Below are 23,016 nucleotides of genomic sequence, written 5' to 3' on the forward strand. Positions count from 1 at the left end.
GTTACTGGAGTTACTTAAATATTGTCATACTTGAAGCTCCAAACTGCAGAAGATAAAGAATATCAAATCAGTCCCAGTCCGAGTTGAAACAGCGTTAGTCCAAGTAGGGTTCTTGGGTTGGTGTTTCCAAGAACACCAAGGTATGTGACATGTGAACAAAATTATTATTTCATCATATTCATTACAAGTAGATATAGTAAATATTTTCAATAATCACATTTTACTTGAAAAGGAAATCCTTTTTGCATACCTCAGCAGAAGAAGATAGAGTCAGCTCCAGTTGATGGCATTTTCTGAGTGGCAGTGAAAGGCCTGTCAGCTTGGGACTGATAATAAATAGTCCGTTAAGTACAGCTCAAACACATGGGTCCTCCGTACGGCCCTTCACTCTAATCTGCCTCCTGCCTGTTTATTTCTGTCTATTCCTGATTCTCTCAGTTTGTCGTTTCGCTTATCGCTGGTTTGCTCTTGAAAATTGTCAGGATCAGTGGATAATTTATGTGCGTCCCTCTGGCCCAGAATTATTTGCTCTTGACTGTGCAAAAATCTACTGTGGCTGCAGTAGTCACACTCATCAACTTAATGGAACAGCAGACTTGATCATACTGGAAAAGAAAGTAACAGTTACAAAGGTAAGCAGTACTAGAACTACTCCTTAAAAAAGCTGTAAAAGATTGGGTATAAAATTCTAAAATAAAAACTAAGCAAATAAATATGCCTATTTACAACAAGCAGGTGGACAATAAACAAAAGGTAATTATGTTGTACTATGGAGAGTACAACATAATGTAAATTTAGAAAATCAAAATCAAACATGATCACTGAGGTCCAAAGCAATACAAAACTGGAGGAAAAAGGCAGAAAAAACAGAACACCAAAGAACAAGAAAAACAAAAGTTTAAAGAAGAGACTAGTTTGGCCATTGTGTACATATATATTGATCTGATTATTTTCTAGCTTAAACAGATCATTTTATCATATGAATATACACAAACCCAGTCCAAGTTCTAAGCAAAGTGAGCCACTACTTAGGGCCCCCAAACTATCATGGGGCCTCCCAAACATGCTTTAATATAAATTCCCTCAGTAGATAAATATTTTTTTTATATTTGTTTTGATGTTCCTGACATCAAAAGGGACTCCAAATCAAATTCTGCTCAACCTTACATCAGCCCTTAATATATCAGTCTGAAATGTGGCATGCAGAAGTGGCTAAGGGCCATTGTTTTGCTGAGAAAGTATTTCTTCAGAAGCATTTCCCTCTCATTTTCCTGAAACACATCCAAATATGGTTTGTGGTGAAACAAGCTCTGGCACTCACACATAAACAAACCTTCTTAAGTTAATTGATTCATCCTTTGAGACACTTTCCACAGATTGTGGAGGATGTAAATAAAGCAACAAAACATTATTTACTGAGTTCTTTTTTTAACCAAAAATCCAAACATCACTGCAGGAATAAAGTGAGTTCTGTTGGACTGGAGATTCATGGCAAAAGCATGAACCTCCAGTCCAACAGAGGTTCATGCTCTGTTGGACCTGTTGGCTTGAAGGCAAATAAATTCCACGTTAAACAGTGCATTAAAAAAAAAAAGAAACTCTCAAAGTGAATACCAGAACTGCCTTTGTCACAAACAACTACCTGTCACAAAACTACAGCTGCCATCTCTATTAATATCTCATGATGTCCTCATGAATAATTATACATGTCTAAAAGCATAGTTGGGGATTTAGGAGCTAAGCTACTCCTTTTACAATATGTATTTGATTTACATGCATGCTTGACTTTATTGTTTCATGGAAAACAATGATTCAATATATATGTAAAGCATAACTTACATATACGTCCCAACTTAAGAGGTGTGGATTGTTCACATTACATTTTATTTGTGATCAAATAGTTAGACAGATGAGTAAAAGTGGGCTCAGTAGAGAGGGAGGTTGGGAAAGGTTGAAGAAGATAGAGTCAGACTCCTGTCCTGTCTTGTCTTTCCCTCTTTGTGAGAGTGTCTAAGTGAATGTTATGGCATGAAGATGCATGGTTTTAGGGAAGACAACACGGTGAGCTCAAAACAACATAATGAATTTTCCACAGCAGTAGAAGATCATTTAGCAAATGAATTATTCAGATCTAGTGCTCACTTCGACCAGGTTATGGCTGACCCTATATAGCTGCAGCTGCCTCTGAATCAGCATCTTTGGATACATTTTTCTTTTTATCTTTATGAACACCTCATATAAAGGATTAAAATTCAAACTGCAGAACCTTATTTGAGTGCTCTGGAGTGGCTTCCTCTTATTGGAGGTGAAGGACGCTGCAGGTGAGGTGAGAGAAGCAGCACTGGTCTGAAAAGGCTTCCCAGGGTCTGTTGTTGCAGCCTCATATTGCCGAGGCCTGAGGGGGAAGTGAAGAGCGAGTCGTCATCACATGAACAAAGGAGTTATGTAAGCAGCTGTTGGTTGTTGCACTTCATGACAATGTTGTCTGATTATCACAGCTGGCTGCACAGAAAGCCGTACATATTGTTGTTGATTTGATTGTACTCATTTGGTTGGTCTCAAGCTGTGGCTTGAGAATTTTCAACTTTTTCAATAATTGTCCAAATTTGGAGGTTTTATCCTGGATACAAGTCAACATGTCCTCGGAGCAGGCAGACACTGAAGCCTCAATGCGCAGTAATTTTGTCGTGTATAAATCTTTCAGTTTATCAAATAACATCAGACAAATATGACCTGAGTAAATGAAAAAAGTTAGCTCTGAAATGTGGATTTAATTTATTACAAAAAAGAAAAGCCTACGCTTGCTGTGAAAAGATTTGCTGATGGTGGCAAATCCAACACATCCTCAAGAGATAAATTCATCAAAGACAAAGATAACTGAGCCCCATCGTTATGAAAACTAGCTGCGCATGTCTTAATTTCCTGCTTCATTTCTCAGTGGAACTGAATGGATCTACATCCTATCCTGGGGAATCTTAAGATTGATTGAGCAAGCTGCTGAGTAGGTCCAATCATAGAATCAAATTAGCTTCACAGCAGGTTTTCATTGACTGGCCATATGGATCCACATTCACTGGTTGGTGAAAGGATTAAGCTGCTGCTACGCAGAGCTGTCAGGAAGCTGCCGTCACTCAGCTTCCTTTGACTGTGAGCCAAGACCGCTCAGTGACGACACTCTGCTGGTTGACAAACAGATTAACATGTTAACCAACATGTTCTAAATATGACTCCAGAAACCCAGGCGCTACACACACTTAATCTGTTACACAAACTCAAACAGTAATGCAATTATTCTTGGTTTATTTTACAGGTGCTCAACAAGGCCAACTCAAACTAATTAAATTAATTAAATTTCCTTTTTGTAAAAGGTGTTTGCTATTTTACTTGCTGGATGATTAACTCTGGAGAGTACACAGCTGCATCTTAAGAAGACATAAAATATAGCCCAAAAGTAATTTATTTATTTATTTTTTTGTAAATTAATCCAAAAAGTTAAGCATTTACTTCTTACATGCATATATGTTTGCACATTTTTTTTTTGTTTGTTTTCGTTCACTTCAATTATTATCTCTGATGTTTTTTACAATCCTTCCAAAAGGATTTTTCCCTTTAGAAATGTGGGCCTAATGAAAATACTGTTCATGTACAGCACAGTATATGCTCTCAATATTTAGTGGCTCTTTGTACATTATTATTTCATTGGAAAAACATGATACAGAGGCAATTAGCCTATGACACAGTTATGTGACTTATAAGTCTTCCTGAAACTCCTGAATGGAGTTTGCTATATTATTTTCTCAAGTCTTTATTATTTGTACTTTTTTCCTGCAAAACATTTTTCTCTCCATCAGTGCACTTGGACACTGCACTCATTTTCTTTTGTAATGGCCTCTAGTGGCAGTGTGTCAGCTGTTAGCAGTCTTTAATTTAAAGAGAAGCTTTAATTTAGAATTTTATGATCCGAAATCCATAATGATGACAACTAACACAAATAAACACTTGAAATATACCAACCTTTGTGTCATGAAACAATATGTGGGTTGCACTCTCTGACCAAAATTTTGAAAGTCATTATTTTTTCATTAATGTTGAGAGACACTCGTATTCCAGTTTGTATAATTAGCATATTTTAAGTAACTGGCCTAGTCTGCAAAAATAGAGGATTTTTAAATATGTTACTGCAAGAACAGATTAAAAAAAAAGATGGATGTCAGAATAAAATGTGTGGATGCTTCATGTTAGATATGGTTGTGTTTTCAATGGATCAGCAGTAGTTTTTCAACTGCAGGGCCAGCGCTTTGAACCCCATCCATCCATATGTCATGTGTCCTTTAAGGTAAAGACAGTGAGTCCTGTCTTTACTGTGACGTGATAAGCTTTGTGTGGCTGTAAAGAAAAAATCTGCATACGAAGAATTCAAATATATCAAAATTTCCTTACAAATGCTGTTGATTTTTGTGTGTGCACATGAACAGGTAGCAAGAAATAAATGTTGACAGTGTACTTCTACATTTCATAAATAGAGGCGTTATCTTCTGTCAACGTAACCTTTATAAATGTTAAAATAACTAAAGAAAAAGCAAATGCACCTTCCTTAATTCTCTGTAGGTAAAATAACTGTTCTATTATTCTTTATCACACAAGAGACATTTGTTTTTTTTTCTTTATTAAATGTCTCACATTTTATGGCACCTTCTCCTGCACTTTCTCCTGTTTCAAGCACCCCGTCTGTAAACAGAGGAGCGGTGTCAGAGCCGAAATGAATTCAAGGACATGTCCTTCGGCAGGTTCATAATGGCGTCGTGCTGAAACCCGCTACAGAGATCTGCTTCAAGAATGGTGGCCAATGGTAGATATCTACTACAGAAACTACTTGAATACAGTCACTTAGAAAAACCAAGAAATACTTTAACACTTCTAGTTAGGTGAGCTCAAGAAACAGAAAAGATTGCTTTCCATCACAAAAGCTTTTATTAAGCATCAATTTAACAAAGTATGGAATTACATTACAAACATGACAGTACATTTCTGCTTAACGTGCAAATATGAAGAGCTTTCACAGAATAAAGGACACGAAACTCACAGTGTAGATGTTAAAACACATAGCTCTGAAAAGATGCAAATAAAAGAAGATAAATAAAAGAAAAATACCAGTGTCATTAAGTTACAATACATTAGACAGACTGAGACACAAGAGCAGCACAATGTGCTAAAAGCTGGAAAAGATTTCCAAGGAGAAACTTTCAGAGACAAATATGCATCCCTTTTCCTCCTCTAACTGCAAAGACCTGCTCTGACTGCTCAGTGTTAGCTACAATCATTAGTCATTCATGCAAAAAGCTATCAAGCACCAAAGTGCGTCTTACATTTTCTATTCAGACTTTACATGTCCCTAGTCGCTGTCCAGAGTTCATAAAGTCTACAATCTTTCCTCACTTGCGTCCCCCATCGATCGTGATACGAATCGCTCACATAGTGAGCAGTTTGCATCGAAACAAAGCGAACATGCCTTTTTTCAAGCGGATCCAACCAACATCCACAATTACTGCAAGACTAAACATAATAATATGTTACATCTCTACAATTAGACTTGTGTGTTAATTGACTCAGAGAACTTCCTATAATTTTGCAGCATCGGATGACTGAACCATTTGCACCAATAAGGATTGAAAATGCTTCAAAAATACACAGAACACCAACAGGAAGACATTCAGCATGAAACACGGCATGACTAGACCTTTTCTATCCACAGTAATTTGAAGCTATGTACATAAAAAAGATGTGTGGTGGCAAATGTCACTGAATCTCCCTCACACATCATCAGAGCCAATTATTAGCCTCAGTCTTTGGGTGCTGACATGTGTCAAAGTTGAAGACCAACACCACCAATGGATTCACAGTGGAAACAGCTCCAAACCCCAAGCTAAGTGGTTACAGGAATAGCCTTCATCCACATTCCGGGCTCTTCTAGTGGAAAACTTTCCTCTGAGGCCCTGGGGATGTAAATAAAGGCCAAGGTGATGTTCAGACTACACTCAGAGGACTGGAATTAAAAGCACGCTGAGTGTTCCTCCTCCTCTGCTTCCTGTTGTTTCAAGCATCATTATTCCAGAGGAAAGAGCAAGCTTTTGTTCACCATAATCACTGAGTGCATACATTGCACAGGGGACCAAGTTAAAAAGAATTCAATAAAAATATATATCTGTAGGAACAATGTACGTGAAAAAACATGGCATAAATCAGATGAATCCGTGACGACAGCATGAAAAACAAGCAGTGAGACGGGCTGCAGAAATAAATAATGGCTGACATTGTTTGGTCATTCCTGTGAAGTGCAAAAGGACAAGGTCCTTGCAAAGTGATGACTGTCGAGTACCTTTACAGCAGCAGAAGCTGTTTAAAGCAGTCATCTGTAGTAGCTACTTCGTCTACAGACAAAACTGCTATGTGGAAACATTGCTAACAGTGCAATCAAGAATCTAAAATATTTCCATCTGTGAATATACAATAATACGCTTTTGTTTGAATGTAAAAATAATTGCTATAAATATCATCTGTTCTATCACCACCACTGACCTGAAGAGGAGGAAGTACATAAATAAAGTGAGGTACACTTAACTGCTCATACAGCTTCTGCATATGTTTTCCTTAATGGAAGCACAACCATGTTGGAGCAGTGCAGTGGGTGGAAAGAAACATTTTCAAGACAGCAGGTAAGAAGAAGTGGTTCCTATTGTGTATAAACACAACCCTAATCATACAGGGTTAAAAGAATTGCACTGTTTTGTTTTCTGAAAATAATAACGGATTAATGCTACATATTAAAATAACACGAAGGCAAATTACAACCCAACTACATCACCCCTACCCAGCCAGCATTCACATGTGGAGCACATTCAAGAAGGACCTGTGCTGAATAATGGGTCCCGAATGGGATTGTCTACAGCTGGTCCTAGATGTATTTCTAAATTTGAAATAATTTTCTTAATATTCATTAAAAATCCAGGTAATACCTTCATGATTCTCATCTGGTTTTGCACAACAAGTTTGTCAGTAGTTCACTCATGTCGGTTCCAGACATGAAGCCAATTATACACAAGGGTCCACTTAAAACTAGGTTTGGGCAATAAATGTACCATTTACTATCTGGGGTAAAAAAAAAAGGTCTATTATAAGAATTGTGATTAAATCTGCTAACAATATCTAGGTCATATTAAAAAAAAAAAACAGTAGACCTAGTATTCTTATCTTTTGAGCTACACAGCCAAGAGTCACAAATAAAACTTTAAAGTCTTTCGTTTCCAAACCAGCCACAGCAAGATTCACATGGCGACCAAACACAAATGCTGGCTGGATACATCAATGGAAAACTATTTAGTAGTTAGTTTTGTCCAAACGGTGATAATATTGCACAAAAATAAAACTATATTTCAAATAGAATAAGGCATTCTTGATAGAATCTCATAGGAAATTATTATTTAGTACATAAAATATCTTTTTCATATAATCTCTGATGTTTATATAATCTATGATGAATTATTTAATTTAGATTTCGTCCTCTGTTTCAGCAGAGGTCTGCGTGTTTTCCTCCAAATACTGCAGGAGATCACTGTGGGACTCCGGACCCAGATAGCTATGCAGTAAGGCTTCCTGTTTACCGTCACATCTATAAGCGCGCTAAACAAAAAATTGCCAAATCGAAGCAGCTAAATGTTACAACTTCTCCTGACGTGTGCAGTAAAGCCTGAAGATGGCGTTTTCCGTGGCATATTACATCATTTGAGCATGCCCCCTCCCCACCACCCAAAGGGCGCCAAGTTCAGCGAGCCCTAACATCAAGGCAAAAAAAAGAAAAAAAAAAATATATATATATATAGGCTATATATCAGACCGCATCCCCGCCCCTCCTGCTGGGACCCTGTCAGGCTCATCCAGTCAATGTAGTATTATCACAACAGGGCAGCTGTTTGGAAATAGCATGGGTCAATATTTTTCTGTCACAGCATGTTAGTGACTGAGAAGAAATGAATCCAAACATTTAACAGGCTACAGTCGCACGTTAAGGTCTATCCGGAGAGCGTTACGCGCAGAAAACGCACTAACCGAGTGCGTAAAATCAGAGCCCGTCACTCAGATAAAGTGGACCCAACCATTCTCCCACTCCCGAGGTGGCGACATCTTTAGCCGATGGCGACGCACCTTGTAGTTGTTCCCGTTGTTGTTGTCCCAGAATTCATGTCCGCCGACACAGTATTTAATGGCGAACTGCAAGGTGCCACCGTTATCTAAGTAGGTGGGCATGACGATCTTGAAGCTGAACTTGTCAGTGACGCCGTCGCTCGAGTCTGGCACATAGGTGGCCAAGCTGTCCATGAACGTTATCCAGTTGTTTAGGGAATAGCGCAAAGAGACGCTTTTCTCAAAGGCCAGATTCAAGACGCGCACAAAGCCGGAGAGGGTGAAGTCGTCCGTTTGCACCGTCTCCAGCAGCACCTTCACCTCTCTGACCTTCTGCTCGAAGTCGGGTAGCGTGCCTGGGTTTATGAACTGCAGCTCCATGAACACAGAGTGCGCAGGAGCCCGAGGGAACTTTGTGTCCAGGTGATGGAGCGTCGCCTTGGGCAGCTTCGCCAAAATGCGCTCCGGCACCTCCGGATCGTCCGCATCGTCGAAGTGCTTCACAGTTATGAGCTCCAAGCCAAGGGAGTCAGCGAAGCGGACCTTTTTCTGACTGGTCGGACTTCTACTGCGTGCGATCTCCAACTTTGCTCTCTCCATAGGCGTAGGGAGCGATTTGCACCTGCGGCGGAGATTCGGGCTCTGCGGGGTCTTGAGGAAAATCTCCCTGCCCCGTGGCCTCTCGTCCACCACCGAGTTCTCCATGGGTTCACACGAGCCGTTCATCACATCACACTCCTCTCCATCCTCCAGTCTCGGGTTGGCCGCGGTCAGGCTTCCGAAGAGCCCCGCGATGCAGCTGTAGTTCCTCGGGAGGCAGTTCTTCGGAGGCAGCATGGCCGCGGATGGCACGCAAACACTGGGGCTTTGCTTCAGCGCCACGGCGACCTGCACTGCAGAACCGAGTCGGTCGTGATGAAGTGCAACCCGGCGAGTCAAGACATAAAGCGCTCAGGTGTCAGTGTGCCCCTCGCGGATAGGCGCTCCTGTTGCGTCAGATGCTGACACCGCGCGGCTTTGGACCAATTAACCGCGCGATTGCGGTTCCAGCAGCCGAGAGTCCGGACTGCAGCTGCGGACACCGCGACTCGCTCTGCTCAGCGGGAAAACGAGAGAAAGAGTCAGCGGAAGAGCCCGTGAGATAAATCGTCAGTCTCAGTCGCTTGCATTTCAAAGAAGTAAGCTGGCGTTCCTCCCAGAGCCAACCTTGCATGAATTGAGCGTTACTGACGTACGTAACAGCCTACGTGCAGAAGTTCACGTATCAACCGACCAAAAATGGTTTCCTCCTTCTGAAGCAATGAAACCTGCTAACTTCCCCGTTTTTTCACATCCACGTTACAAAGTGCAGCTCCGCCCAAACCCATGCATGCAGTTAAAAAAAAAAAAAAAAAAAAAACATCATTCACATCTAAGGAGCTTTCTGCTCTAATCGACAGTTTCCGGCGCATGCGTAAATCCGAACTCATAAAATGAGTGTTTTAAATGAACAGTGAGATCAGCCTTCACATTCACACTCACACGCTGTCGGTGCAGGAATTATTATTATTATTATTATTATTATTATTATTATTATTATTATTATTATTATTATTATTATTATTATTATTATTATTATACATTCTGGCTGCTGAGGTTACTGCTGCCCTTCCACGCTGCCGACGTCACGCCGTCCCCGTTACCATGACGACGACACCGCCGCTCTCTGAAGGCGTTCACAACTTCCTCCGCCGCAGTTCAGGAGTAAACACAACCAGTAACGGCATGCTGTTCTGAGAGGTTAGTGAACTGACGCACTCAAAATGTTAAAAGGAGTCAGTGTGAGTGGTTTTGGTGAGTCACGGTCGGTAAAGGTTTCGGATTTTCATCTCCTGTTAACCGAAACGGCGCGATGCATATTTCACATTATCTTATATCAACTCCCAAGATGCACCACAAGTTAACGATGACGTCGAGGAGCGGCCAAAATGTGACAAGGCGGCGATAGACGCAGAAGACCTGGAGTCAAAGCTTTTGGAGATGCCAGAGAGGAAACATGTTGATGCCCTTCTGGATATTAGTGAGCAGAGCTTCATGAGAGATCTGGAACCGCATGAGTGGCATTGTTACCCCGGTTGGGAACATGCTGTAAGTCATCTTCACGCCCTTTCCCCCGTTTCTCTTATTGATTTCATTTTACTTCTGCAGTAAAATGAACTCATTTTAGTACCAACTGACAGACTACTGACAGACTGACTGACTGAGTGTCAGTTTTTATTCTTATACAGGACTGTGGAAATGCATGTCCCCTTTCCTTCTGCTTGTCACATCTAAATGCTTCAAACCATCACATAATGATAACATGAGTAACATATATATATATATAAATATATATTTCAATAGAAATAGAAATATAGATATATAGATATATCTATATGTATTCATATGTATATGCATTAATTATATTTTTATCATACATATTCAATTATAATGTCTTCCTCAAAGCATTTTAGATAAATATGTAAACGGTAATTGTCCATTGCTTGCATTATTAGATCAAAGACAAATATATTTCTGCATCTTTGAAAGATATGAATATTTATACTTTAACTATAAGTTATTATTTAAATAGGAGGGGGGATAAAGGGTTACAGGAAATTATTAAAATGACCAAAATGTATTTACACTACTAACACCTTCATTTGGCAACACTCATGCTTTGAAAAGTTTCATACATCATTTCTCTTCGTTAGCCTCAAGAGTAATTTATTTTATGGGTTTCATGTCTAGACATAATGCTAAGTTTTATTTCAAATCTGGTTTTACAACAGGTCCACGGTTGGGGCAGAGTCTCTCCTTTGTGCTGCGTGATGATGAGTCAGAAGGAGACAGCAAAGCACAAGGAGTCTGAAAGCCTGGCCACTTCGGGGTTCAACCGAACGCCCCCTAAAGTAGGCAGCACAGCCAGCCTGATGGAGCAGCACTGCAAGCCAAATGCAGGCCAGCCTAACGTAAAGGAAGCTGCATCCCTGAGCCATCAACCGGGATCTCAAGATCAAGCAACATCACCTTGCCACAGTCCCACTCAGAAGCCAGGTTCCTCGGAGAAGAAAAGGGTGGCACAAGAGACAAGTCCAGTGCTTCGCCAAGCCTCACAATCTTCTCCTGTAGAGAGCCGAGCCCTGAAAGTTCAGAAGCACACCATCAGGCATGATGTCACAACGGTCCCCATCAAAAACTTTAAATTTTTGCCTCCTATCAATTCACTCCAGAAGGACAACAAAGGCAAGAAGATGGCAGACGTAAAAACCGTTAGCAGGCTTAAGAAGGGGATCAAAGCAACTCAGACAGGACTGGATGCTACGGCTAAGTTAGAGCGTCCCCTTTCCTCCCCAGCCTCTACTGACAGCCAGGCGCAAAGCCCCAATTTGTTCCCCAATGGTTGTGGTTCTGTTACGAGCAGGAGGAAATCAACCGTATCTCCCAAAATGGACACATTGCATCCCACAGCGTTCTCTCTGGGGAACAACATGCCACGAGGCATCCATCCCCTGGTAGCCACCAAGAGTCTGCTCATCTAAGAATCAGAACTTTGTGTGTTACATGAGGCTTTTGAAGCAAATGTCTCCTCACTGATGGTCAAATTCAATCAAATAAATGCATGGAAAGTTTAAGCGTTTTGTTGTACACTGACAGTCCTTTTTCAATGCTTCTGATGGTTCCATAGACTGTTTCTGTTGGTTATAATACATTTTATGTATACAGCAATTATATTCCATGCCTATTAGGCGTTAAAAGCAATCTGAAACCACAAATGTGTCTGATGAGCAGAGCACAGTATCTGCTGTCCCAGTGCAGTGCAATATAATGCCATTTTAAATTGTGTTGAGAGTTGAAGATGAGCTGCAGAGGGAATTAAGGTTAATTATAGCAAATATATTTAAGCACACTGAGGAAATATGATGCACTACATTGAATGTTTGCAATTTTAAAGGCATAGAATAATTCTCACATTTGCAGTCTTTTGCAGGACTAGCAAGTTAGATCAACAATTATAAAAATGTTTTCGGATTGAATGGGTCATCCACATTTGGTTCCTTCAGAACCATCTAGCACCATTAATATTTAGACAACTGGTGAAGCTATGGCAAGCTGTAGAAGGAAAGCAATACATTTTCTGCTTTCCATATCCTACCATCAACTGCAAGAAATAACCAACAGGAACAAAATGGTTTAAATTAACCTCTGAGAGCTGTCAATGACAACTGTTCAACTGCGACTGGCTTAAGATACTTTCCAAATTCTGGAACATTACCAGTACCAGACATGGTACAGTTGTAGTCAACGTAGGCATCATGAAAATGAAATATTTGAAAAATACCTTTATAATACAAAATAAATACAAAATGCTTCCATCGCATCTGAAGTTATGTTTGAAAATACAAAGAAAATTTCCTTTTGAGGGACACCCTGCCAACCGAAAGGCTGTTCTTTGATAGGCGAATATAATTTTGTTTTAATGAGCATTAAAACACTTTTTGTAAAACAAATTGAAAATCAAACATGACTACTATCTCTTAATGTCAGTTGGTACAAATCAGTATGAACATTTGGTTAAATTTTATCAAAAATATTTTGATTGTACTGGTATAGAAAATTAGCTTTCGATTTTTTTTTGTGTATTTCAATAACTCAGGTGATGCCATTTGTAGTTTTATTTCAACAATTCAATCCAAATAGTAAAATTCATGCATATCCACTACCCAAAATGTAGTTTTCTAGAAAGAAATTGAGTATGACACAAAATCAATAAAGAAGGATTTTTTAAGCACAAGTGCCCACATGTTGGAAAGCATGACTCTGGGGCTTTGATTTCCAAATAGAATGGAAATAAATAACATTTATCTTAAAAGAGGAGTTAATGCAGAGCAATAAACATCTAGTCAACTGTCAAGTCATCAATGTGTGTAAAGCATTTCTACATATGATGAATGAATCATATAATGTTCTGATTTTCTGAGATTTGTCAGATGCAAGCCAAATTATAAAAATGAGCAGCAACCCTGAAAAAAATATCAGTGTGTGAAATATAACTGCAAGTTTGACTTTTTGAATTGAGTTACTGACATAATAAATCTGATTTTTAAAGGTTGAGTTTCACCTAGAGCTGCAATACCTAATAGTCTGGAATTGAATATACACAGCATGGTGTGCATATTCAATTCTAGACTATATTAGTTTCAGTAATTAAAATTTTTTGCAAAGAACAACCCTGTTAAATCATTTGTTTGTATGGTTTCCATTGTGCATCTGTCAACTTTACTTTAACATGCAGCTCTCGCAAAGCTTTTTATGTCTTTTTTAAAACTTTTGTAATAAAGATAGCACAATTTTTTTCCAATATTTATTGACAATTGAAGAGTAGCTTCAACAAATAATCAAGGCAACTGATAACTACGCATTGAGGCAACTGAAGCTGAATTCCTCTAAACATAAATTGTGCATGCACTCCTTTCACAGGGAGAAAATACTGTTGCTGACAATTAAGACCAACAAAGTTCGAACATTTTCTTTCTAAAGGAAGGCATTTGTCTGTTCCATTAAAGCTAGAAACAACAATGCTGTGTTTTTCTGAATTCAAAAACCACAAACTAGAAGTCAAGAGCTCAAAACAATAAATAGTCAAATTGACAATGTGACAAAAAAAAAAGAAAAAAAAGAAACTTAAGACATTGAAATATCCATCATCATTTAGGATGTTGTGCAAAAAATTTAAATGAGTACGGTACACTTAGACACTGTGCTATTTTCTATACATTCTTCTGTTTCCAATTGTTTTTCAAATGTAACAACAAAACAAGTTACCCATTAAATAATAAGATGGAAACTTATCTTATTGAAATTATATACTGAACAGCAATCATTTCACACGACAAAATGATCAAATCAAACCAGAAATATTTTGGTACATCATGCAACCATGTTGATAACATTCTACCTGAATTGATTACACACGCAATGTAGGGACAAATGGATGCTATTAATATGCTTGTAATCTGTGTTTTCTGTAAAAGCAGCAAATTATAAAACAAAACCAAAGTTAATACCAGAATTAAGGCACAGACAAAACAAAACAAAAAAAGGCCTGTAAGGTTATGTTCTCTTTTAAAACATAATCTATTCTGCTGTGAGGTAAAAAGTTCAATAGTATTAAAAAAAGAAAAAGAAATTAAATTTTGACACTTTGGAACAAGACAGAATTAAAAAGTTATCTCAAGGATATTACTTTCAGTCTATCGAGTGGTAAACATACAGTAACAGTGCTAATCCTAGGTCTGACTCACCTTTTTACTGCACAGTAACGATACAGGATTGCTTCAGCTCACAGTGCTGCTACTGTATAAACTTACACCAGCTAATGAATAAGTCAAAGACAATGACAGCCAAGCCCATTAAATGACTCAGAGTGATTACCTACAAGCAACAAAAAATAAAGTTTTAGTTTTCACACAATATTAAACACCACAATCACATTTAAATAAAAAAAAAAGAAGTGTGCAAAAACTCACTACTGTTCAACAATTACTTTTTAAAACTTGTGCCACAGATGAATGCATACTTGTATATTTTGAATTTATTTTAGCTGCTTGGAGCAAAGATCGGTTGTGTCAAGGCGAGCCGAGTGTTTAAGAGGAAAATTAACGTAAGACCTTGCTCGTGTTGTTCATCAACTTCAAATGTTAGAGCATGAAAAGCGGAGCGTGCAGCCTTCCTTAGGCCGACAGTAACTTCAAGGAGGGCAGCCGGTCAAATGCACAAGTGCAGATAAGACAGCCGTGTTGTGTGGCCAACCTTGGAAAGGTTTCATGCGCTTTTTTAAATGTAAACAATGTTTATTGTTGCATCCTACACTGCTGAGATGAAAGGAGTTCAAGAAGCTTTAACACCTGGTAATTTAAAAACTAAACTGTAAAAGACTTGACGTCACAAACCACTCGCGGTGGAAATATACGGGTCAGACAAAACACATACAACGTGTGTGCGAATAAATATGTAAACTGTCACAGGAGCTAATAAATCACGCCCACTGATCTAATAAAGTGCACCAAAGCTATCAGCAGGGTTCCTACATATTCTTCATTTTGGAATTTCATGCTTTTCCAGAATAAAATTTCCAGAGTTCTACTTTTTATAGTATTCTGGACATTTGAACACAAAAAGATCAACCTTGAAGATCTTATTTTCTTATAGAAAATATAGGTTCCACACATCCTGAAACAGTGTTGAAACTGGATTCTATGTGAATTTTTTTGTTGTTGTATTAAAACATGAATTGAAAGTTTTCTTATATCTGATAAATGACTCCTTTTTGACTTCTGAATGCTAGATGGCTAGAATAGTACATCAAGCTCTTCTGTGGTAAATCAAGGATAAAGAAATTCATTTAAAAACAAACAAATGCAAAAGCCACAGCGTTCATGAAACATAATTTGATTTATGTCCTTTTGAAAATTAAAAATGAGAAAATAAAGGCAGGAAAAAAAAGAGAAAAAGATCAAACATTGCCCATCCTTTGTGTTCTTCCTGTCATACTTCTCCAGACCTGCAAAATGGCCAAATAAGATCCTGTAATTTTTCCAGACTGTGCAGAAACCCCATGTCAGGATGTTAACCTGGAAATGCTCCGGAAGTGACGCCCCCTCTGGAATGGTCGAATAGCTACTAGAGCAACACAGACTCACTCCTCTAGAAGAAAGCGGTAAATAATTATCCTGTTCTGCAAGAGGCTTGGGGAAAACTTCCTTGCGAGGCTTTTCAGCTGTTTGGTTTGTCAGAGTGCTGAAAGAGAGCACAAAGCTCCTCGCAAGTTTGGGTTTCCACAGAGCTGAAATGTGACTCCATGTTCCATGCCAGGTCTGCTGACAGGAAGTCATCCATTACAGTCTGTGTTTCATTGCTGGTCAGGAAAAGGTGGCCCAGGCCCTCCGCCTGACTGGTCATGGTCTGGGTTTCTGTGCTGTTCAGCATCCTTCCATGCTCACCCTGGGCCTGTGAGGAAGGACCTCCAGCAAACGAGGGGAGATCGGTTTGTGTTTCAGTATCTGAGGACTCTGTGCTTATAGAAAAGCTTGAATGTCGCAAGATGTTGCTCAGGGGAATGCTGCTTCCAGTATTTAATAGGAAATTGAGGTCAGTCTGAGTTTGAGTGTCAAATAGCTCCAGGTCGCTGGTTTGAGACCGGCTCTGTCCTTCACTTTGGTCCAATTCATCCATGAGGAGAAAATCAGTCTGAGTCTGAATGTCTAGAGATCCCAGAGGTGTGTCACCACCCAGTACACCCAGTTCGCTCTCTTCTGTCTGGGTCTGAATGTGCACAGCATTAAGAAACTCCTCAAAGTCAAAGTCTATTCCATTGTGCTGCTCCTGAACAGAGCCTGGGCCAGACCCACAGCCAGCAGAGGCCTCTGTGATGACCTGGTGATCAGACAAAATGTTCTCCAGGTCATTTAAAAGGGTTATAGTTTGGGTTTGATTATCCGCCATGTTGCTTCCACCAAGATCATGTGTCTGCACTCCGAAACACAAACCACCCACTGACTTTGAGTCCTCGTATAGATTGCTTCCAGTAGCGTTGAGGGTCTCATTTATATCTACACATGTTTGGGTAGAAACGCTGAGAGAGTCGTGCTCAAACAGATCGGAGCACATTGCAGCCTGATCCTGAGCCTTCTCCTCCACTTGTGGCATTGCAAAATATGTCTGTGTCTGCTTAGTTTTGGAGGGCAGCACAGATGAGCAGGGCGAAGTAATTTGACTCAGGCACTGACTGTCAGTCTGAGCCCCAACAGATGATGTGGATTTGGCTCTGGAAACGAATGTTTGAGTTTCAACACTTACTGGCAGGAGGACTTGGGCACTCACACTAATGTCTGTTTGAGAGCAGGATGAAACTGAGGACTCGCTCACAGAACACAGACCAATTCCTTCTCCGGTCACTGGAAGCATTTTTGACAAGTAGGACCTGTCCGTCTGTATGTTGGTAGAGGTGCTTCTTCCGCGCTGTCCTGCCACGCCGCCAGCCGAGTCGTCTGTACTCACAGGATCCAGATTGACCTGAATCCCTGTGCTGATAGGACCTTGGCTAGAACGTGAAGAGGGCACGTAATCCTTGAAAGCTAAACTTTTTACATCGAGTTGGGGCAGGATTGCTCCTGGAGTTTGTGGCAGGAGCTGAAGAGTGCTCACAGAGCCTTGGTTGTCTACTGCAAGCACTACAGACCTCAGAGGGCCACCTTCTGTGGACGAAAGAAGGACTGGCAGATGGGCCAGCTGCATCACTGGAACGCTGACTAAAGCCATCTTGGGTTTTGGGAGGAGCAACTTCTGAAGACCCTTGTGGGGGTTAGAGCTCTGGTTCGTTGGCTCTACGATGTACACAGCTGAGTCAGAGGGGAGAGCGGTCTCCGTCGCTTCTTTAGCAGCGGGCGTCATTTGAACAGTTGAATCATGAACCTTCACTTTTTCAGAAACACTCAGAAGTTTCTCCATCTTCCGTTTTTTTACAGGAGGAACTCTGTAAACAAAGAAAAGCAAGTAAAGAGTAATCAATCAATAAACCATGAGTATAATAATATCCTGTTTGCTCTCTTTTTTACATGCCTGTGTTCTGTAGGAATTTCATGACCAGTCCGGTAGATATGAGACAACAAAGCAGCTCTGCTGGCATAGGGGCAGCCGCATGTACACTCATAGGTCTTCCCGCAGTCTTCGATGTGCCTCTTCAGGTCCCATTCTGTGCTGTAGCCGTTGTTACATTTGGAGCACTTGTGTTTTTTCTCCGCATGCATCTTCATGTAATGCTACAATGAAACATATTAAAGTAAAAAAACAAAAAAAAACAGGTTTATTAACAGAAGGACAAAAACCAACAGGAAAAAGGAAGAACAATGATTATTATATGACTAAACAATGCTCTGTTGGTGGAATCGTTGCTTCTGTCATTTATGAGGATACCACCCACCTACATGCTGCTGGAGGCAAAGCACAAACTCTCATGGCAACAGTTTCCCATAAGAAGGCAACATGCTGTACCAGGCATGTCTTATTTTCTTTTAGAATATAATTATCCATATAATATGGACTCATGCCAAAGAGTCCTAGCAATTGGTCTGACTTCCTAAATTCCCAAATCCCAAAGTGAATGATCGCCTACAGGATGCAACTCACATGCCTGATCCACAGAGAGCCCACTCTGAAACTCACAGGATCTTCAAGTTTTCAGTGAACCTGAGATGACATCTTAAATAAATTGCTTGTGGTAAAAATCAAACAACTCAAATCTTTAACTGTTTGAAACTTAACTGACGTAAACAATCCGACCATCTGAAAGAACAAAAGCGCCATGCTATTTTTTTTTGTTTTGTTTTGTCTTACGGTCTACTGTAAAGTGGAGGAAACTTTTTTTAGTGAGCCTCACAACACCAATGGGTTGATGTAGTCTTTTAGAAAGGTACAAAGAGGCTATTTAATCATTGGATTTTTAGTGTGAGAGAGAGTTCTTACTTGCTTAACCAGGGAGAACTGTGAGAAAGGTCTGTTGGGGCCCCTGGGACAGCCCTCGATGGGACAGCAGTAAAGTTTTTGTGAGCCCTTCATCTCCTTTCTGACTGTGGGGTTGATAATTCCATCCTGAAGAGGTTAGTCACAGCAAAAAACCAAAAGACAACAAAAACAAAGACATTTAAAATAGTTGCTTTTTTTTTTTTACACATTAAAGATGTGGACATTTGATTCTGATTCAACAAATGCAGCAGTGATTTAAGGCATTTCAAACATGCAAAGTTAACAAGAAGTTAAAATTAAACCAAATGCACCTAGTTGAAAATGTAGGTTAAATTGTGTGCAGTTGATCATTTCTTTGTTGTAACAATGCTTCTTTACAATAAATACTGCATGCCACATTAACTGAATTGCCACAAACGCTTGTTGAGAAACGGGACGACATCCCTAAGAGTGTGACCAAGCTGGTGACCAGCATGAGGCTGTGATGACTGTGAGCTTTTCCAACAGTCTGAAGCCTCTTTTAAATTAAATCGGTACATTGTTAAATTATCTGCACTGATGCATTTTTCTTATAATTAGGCATGACTTGAAGGTGACCTATGAGGCCTCCTTGAGCAGATTATGATATATTTATGGACTATATAAAACATGCTCATTATATTTTTTTGCACAAACAAAAGAATTTAGCATGATAGCACTCCTTTAAGGAAAACAGTTTCCAAAGACATACGATTTGTTGTTACATTACCTACGGAATTAATCAAGCACAATTTTTATTACCATTTCTGATATGCATGTTTACTTTGGCTTGAACTTACATTTTTTAGTTGACAACTCATAGTATGACTTGAAAAACTATACCATTAGCTGTAACAGATATATGAAAGGAAAAATATTTGAAGCGCCACACGTAGAACATTTATTATTTTTTCAAGATTTGTTGCCATCGTGACTTCTCTTTAATGCATTTCAAGAACCTCAGTTGTTATTGAGTAAAACAGATTAATATCCCCAGGATGCGTCACTAAATGAATCTGACACGCCATAAACAGGCAGCACTACTGTCACAACAAATACTGTCATCTTTCAGCAGCCAAGGTCATCTCCATCTGGTGAAACGCTAGAGGGAGAAGACAAGCTGAGGATGGTTACTAAAGGGCCTCTGCTTTATGAGCGAGAAGTGAGAGGGCAAAAAGCCCACATGAAAAACTGTTGCTGTCTTGGAATTGTCATCTTATGATTAAGTGATGAAACCTACTTAATGTCAAAATATTTGTCATCAGCATGTAGCTAAAAGAGCTAGCTGAGCTTCAACTGTTATGTGGTAGATTGCAGGGATTGTTTCTCACCTCTGAGAAACCGTAAAATACAATTATGAGTGGAAATAATAGTCTGGAGCTACTCTAAGCTATTTAAGTGTCCAAGAGATGGAAGGAGTCAGGTCAAAGCAAAACATTTCATCTGCCTCTGTGAAAATACCAACACCAGGCCTCAGTTTGGCAGCCTCAAGTCATGAATAATTCAGAAAAAGAAGTGCAAAGTGAGAAGCAGGAGTATCCAAGAACTTTATCACCACTGGACTATCATTATCGCCACTAATAGCAGTTTCACAAAGGAGTGTATCTCCAAGTTTTCACTCAAATTAAATGTCAGAGTTTGCTCCTTTCTTTCGTCTAAAAATCCAATGCAGATACAGTAACAGAATTACAACTAACTACATAGATTGTGATTATCGGGAACAAAACAATAGGTCAGTAAAGTTGATCTAATGTTTTTCCAAACTTGCCTACACCCACAATGTTCGCCGTCCGTCACATTTATATGGCAAACGCAGCGTTTTCATGGTAAATCCAGTGGGTTTACTGGTTCTTTAAAAACTTCTCCAGCCTGCCTACATTCACTACTAAGAGCTAATTCAAATTCTCACATTCACCTATTTTAAACAAAGAGCTTAGTCTGTCGCTGGACAAAGAGGAGCCTTTGCCAGAAAGGAACTTCATTCATGGAGGGCAGACAGTGAATTACAACCTCCCACAGAAAGGTCCGATCCAGTGAGGACGTTTGTCTGACTGTAAGCCAAGAGCTGAAACTGTCTATACTTAAACTTTATTTATCAAACCAACATACCCCCTACAGAGTGCCAACTATTCTCATTAATATAGAGAATGTTAATGAGTCTTAGCTCCCATTGATTTTAATATAAAAAGGCAGATCATGCACATTTCTGTTCTGTTGTTTAACTAGGATCGTTGTGCTCTCTGGGAACATAGAGTTCAGCTCCAAAATATTCATATAGCTGACATTTTGAGACTTAAAGTACTATTTACATTTTGTTAAACATTTGTTCATTCTGGACGTAACAGTAACACTTTAAAGTGACCCTTTTCCTGAAGAGACTCAGTAGAGAAAGCAAAATGTTAGGACGAAGGCAAAGAGCTCTTCCAAACTAAAACATTGGAGTTCATGACACTTGAGATTGGTTAAAAATACCAATGGAAACATCGAAAGATTCTTGACCAGAATTACTTGATTGCTAATGGCAGTAAAGGTTTTATTGACTGATTATTGAGGAAGAAATTAATTGTTGTTAAAATGATTATAAACATTTTTTTTATTATTACTATTATAAGTAAAATAATATAGTATTACTACTATAATAAGACATGTCTTATTTAGCTGTCCAGTTAGATACAAAGTTCTCTTTAAAAGGAAATATTTTATATCTAAAACTCATCTGTGATGATTATGATGCTTAACTGCTGGTTGTTTCAGCAGTTTAGCACTTAGTGGTTACGCTATTTTATTTTATTTTTTAAATCATAATCAAGTAACTTTTTCCACTCTCAAAATTGAAATGCATCAACACTAAGTACAACAGGAACTAACTGAGCAAGTCTGATCAAGTAAATAATTATTTGTATTTGTTATACTTGAAATAGGAAAGTTTCATATCATTATATATGCATACTATGCTTACACAATCACACTTGTGTAGGCGCTGAAGGTTATTAACAGATTTTCCTTCTGGCTGTGATTGGTTATTTCTGACCCAAAGAAGGCATTCCTGCAGATGGCAGTAGGGCTACTGGAAGGAAGTGGAGGAGCTCAATTGTTTTCTCAAATTATTTGTCTTGTACCACTGTTATAAAATAGAGAAAGATTGAACAAATATGTAACAAATAATAAAAATAAGTAATGTTTATAAAAGATAACTATTCCAGTAATAAAAGCAAACACATAACAGTATAATAATGACAAAATTCTGGCGTTTCTGTTGCTTTGTACAATCAGCAAACCATTCATGTGCATTTTACTAGGGTACGATAAGGCATATTAAACAAAAAATGGCAGGTAGTTTTCTTTTTGTGTGTGTGTCATTTTTATTTTTCTCTTAAACAAAGTGGCTGCAATAAGAAAAGAAATGAACAGCCTACATAAACCGTAACACATGATAGCACATGCAGCTAGTTTAAATGTAGCTAACCAGCCAGTGGTAAACTGTCACTACATAAGCATTACTCATATAAAACTGGAAAAATCTCGAAGTTTTTGTTGTCTCGTCTCTACTCATCTGCAAATTAGTCAACTCGAAGTTGGATGACTTGCGTTTTTCCAGTTTTCGGGCGTTCTCCATCACGAGTTAGCCAAATTAGCATTGCACTTATCTCCACATTTAAGCTACATCTGAACGTTTACCTGTGCTGCTTCACTCACCTTTATTCGGTGGGACTTTACCAGATGCATGTTCAACGCAGGTGTGTTGGGGAGAATCTTGCCACATCCTTCCACGGTGCAGAGGATGTTCGTCCTAACTTCTTTGGTCAGCTCGATGATGGTAGGTTTTACTATTTCCCGACACTGCGGCATAGGCTCTTCGCAGCATTTCACACCGCCTGTCGTCGAGTTATGCCTGCCATTTGCCTTGGCCGTTACAGAAACGGCCATGTTTCTCTGTTGACAGTCCATTCCGTTTCGCATAGACCCCCCCACCCCCCAGCAGGAGCATTGAATGAGAAGGGGCATGACGTCCCTCCGCTTTGACTGAAAGGGACTTTAGCGTGGGGCAAACGTCCCCTCAGCTTTGACTGAAAGGCGTCTCAGCCAATCACCACATACTACGGTGACGTTAACAATGCGGAGCTTCGTCACGAGCAAGGCAACTTCCAAACTTCCGTTTTGTAAAGTAGGACTGACTTTTTTCACTTAGACCCCAATTAAATGCATAAATAAATATTAAAGAGTTAAAAGAGTGGGGAATTCTTATTAATTTCCAGATCTTTCAATAATTTATTTTGA

At 39.3% G+C, this 23,016-nt stretch overlaps 3 protein-coding genes across 4 annotated transcripts; 1 reads left to right on the forward strand and 2 right to left on the reverse strand.

The window, feature by feature from the left end:
• Positions 1-4,952: 4,952 nt before the first annotated feature.
• LOC129364397 (protein phosphatase 1 regulatory subunit 3E) lies at positions 4,953-9,702 on the reverse strand. The gene has a single exon (XM_055036988.1). The coding sequence runs from the start codon at positions 9,013-9,015 to the stop codon at positions 8,131-8,133; it is 885 nt and encodes a 294-aa protein (XP_054892963.1). The 5' UTR covers positions 9,016-9,702; the 3' UTR covers positions 4,953-8,130.
• Positions 9,703-9,834: 132 nt separating this feature from the next.
• On the forward strand, positions 9,835-11,831 carry LOC129364079 (uncharacterized protein C16orf46 homolog). 2 transcript variants are annotated; one of them, XM_055036501.1, is made up of 3 exons: positions 9,835-10,011; positions 10,106-10,305; positions 10,989-11,831. In XM_055036501.1, exons 1-3 carry the CDS (start codon positions 9,981-9,983, stop codon positions 11,736-11,738), a joined length of 981 nt encoding a protein of 326 aa, XP_054892476.1. In that variant the 5' UTR covers positions 9,835-9,980; the 3' UTR covers positions 11,739-11,831. The 2 variants fall into 2 exon arrangements, with proteins under 2 accessions (XP_054892476.1, XP_054892478.1); XM_055036503.1 differs by having other exon boundaries at positions 9,837-9,957.
• Positions 11,832-12,864: 1,033 nt separating this feature from the next.
• Positions 12,865-22,777, reverse strand: atmin (ATM interactor). Its single transcript, XM_055036504.1, has 4 exons — positions 22,435-22,777; positions 18,721-18,846; positions 17,818-18,017; positions 12,865-17,731 (listed from the first exon to the last, which is right to left on the reverse strand). The coding sequence occupies exons 1-4, from the start codon at positions 22,741-22,743 to the stop codon at positions 15,973-15,975; spliced, it is 2,394 nt and encodes a 797-aa protein (XP_054892479.1). The 5' UTR covers positions 22,744-22,777; the 3' UTR covers positions 12,865-15,972.
• Between the last annotated feature and the right edge of the window lie 239 nt (positions 22,778-23,016).

The sequence above is a fragment of the Poeciliopsis prolifica genome, unplaced genomic scaffold, assembly GCF_027474105.1.
Source record: "Poeciliopsis prolifica strain line A6 unplaced genomic scaffold, Auburn_PproV2 SCAFFOLD011, whole genome shotgun sequence".
Taxonomy (NCBI): Eukaryota; Metazoa; Chordata; class Actinopteri; order Cyprinodontiformes; family Poeciliidae; genus Poeciliopsis; species Poeciliopsis prolifica.

What these genes read in the sequence shown, in the direction of transcription:
- LOC129364397 (XM_055036988.1), bottom strand. Translation starts at nt 9,015, where the DNA reads ATGCTGCCTCCGAAGAACTGCCTCCCGAGGAACTACAGCTGCATCGCG.
- atmin (XM_055036504.1), bottom strand. Translation starts at nt 22,743, where the DNA reads ATGCCCCTTCTCATTCAATGCTCCTGCTGGGGGGTGGGGGGGTCTATG. An exon ending in AGTTCTCCCTGGTTAAGCAA is followed by an intron (nt 18,018 to 18,720) that starts GTAAGAACTCTC and finishes GTTTCATTGTAG; the next exon opens with CATTACATGAAGATGCATGC. An exon ending in GAAATTCCTACAGAACACAG is followed by an intron (nt 17,732 to 17,817) that starts GCATGTAAAAAA and finishes CTTTGTTTACAG; the next exon opens with AGTTCCTCCTGTAAAAAAAC.
- LOC129364079 (XM_055036501.1), top strand. Translation starts at nt 9,981, where the DNA reads ATGTTAAAAGGAGTCAGTGTGAGTGGTTTTG. An exon ending in AGTCAGTGTGAGTGGTTTTG is followed by an intron (nt 10,012 to 10,105) that starts GTGAGTCACGGT and finishes TCAACTCCCAAG; the next exon opens with ATGCACCACAAGTTAACGAT. An exon ending in ACCCCGGTTGGGAACATGCT is followed by an intron (nt 10,306 to 10,988) that starts GTAAGTCATCTT and finishes GTTTTACAACAG; the next exon opens with GTCCACGGTTGGGGCAGAGT.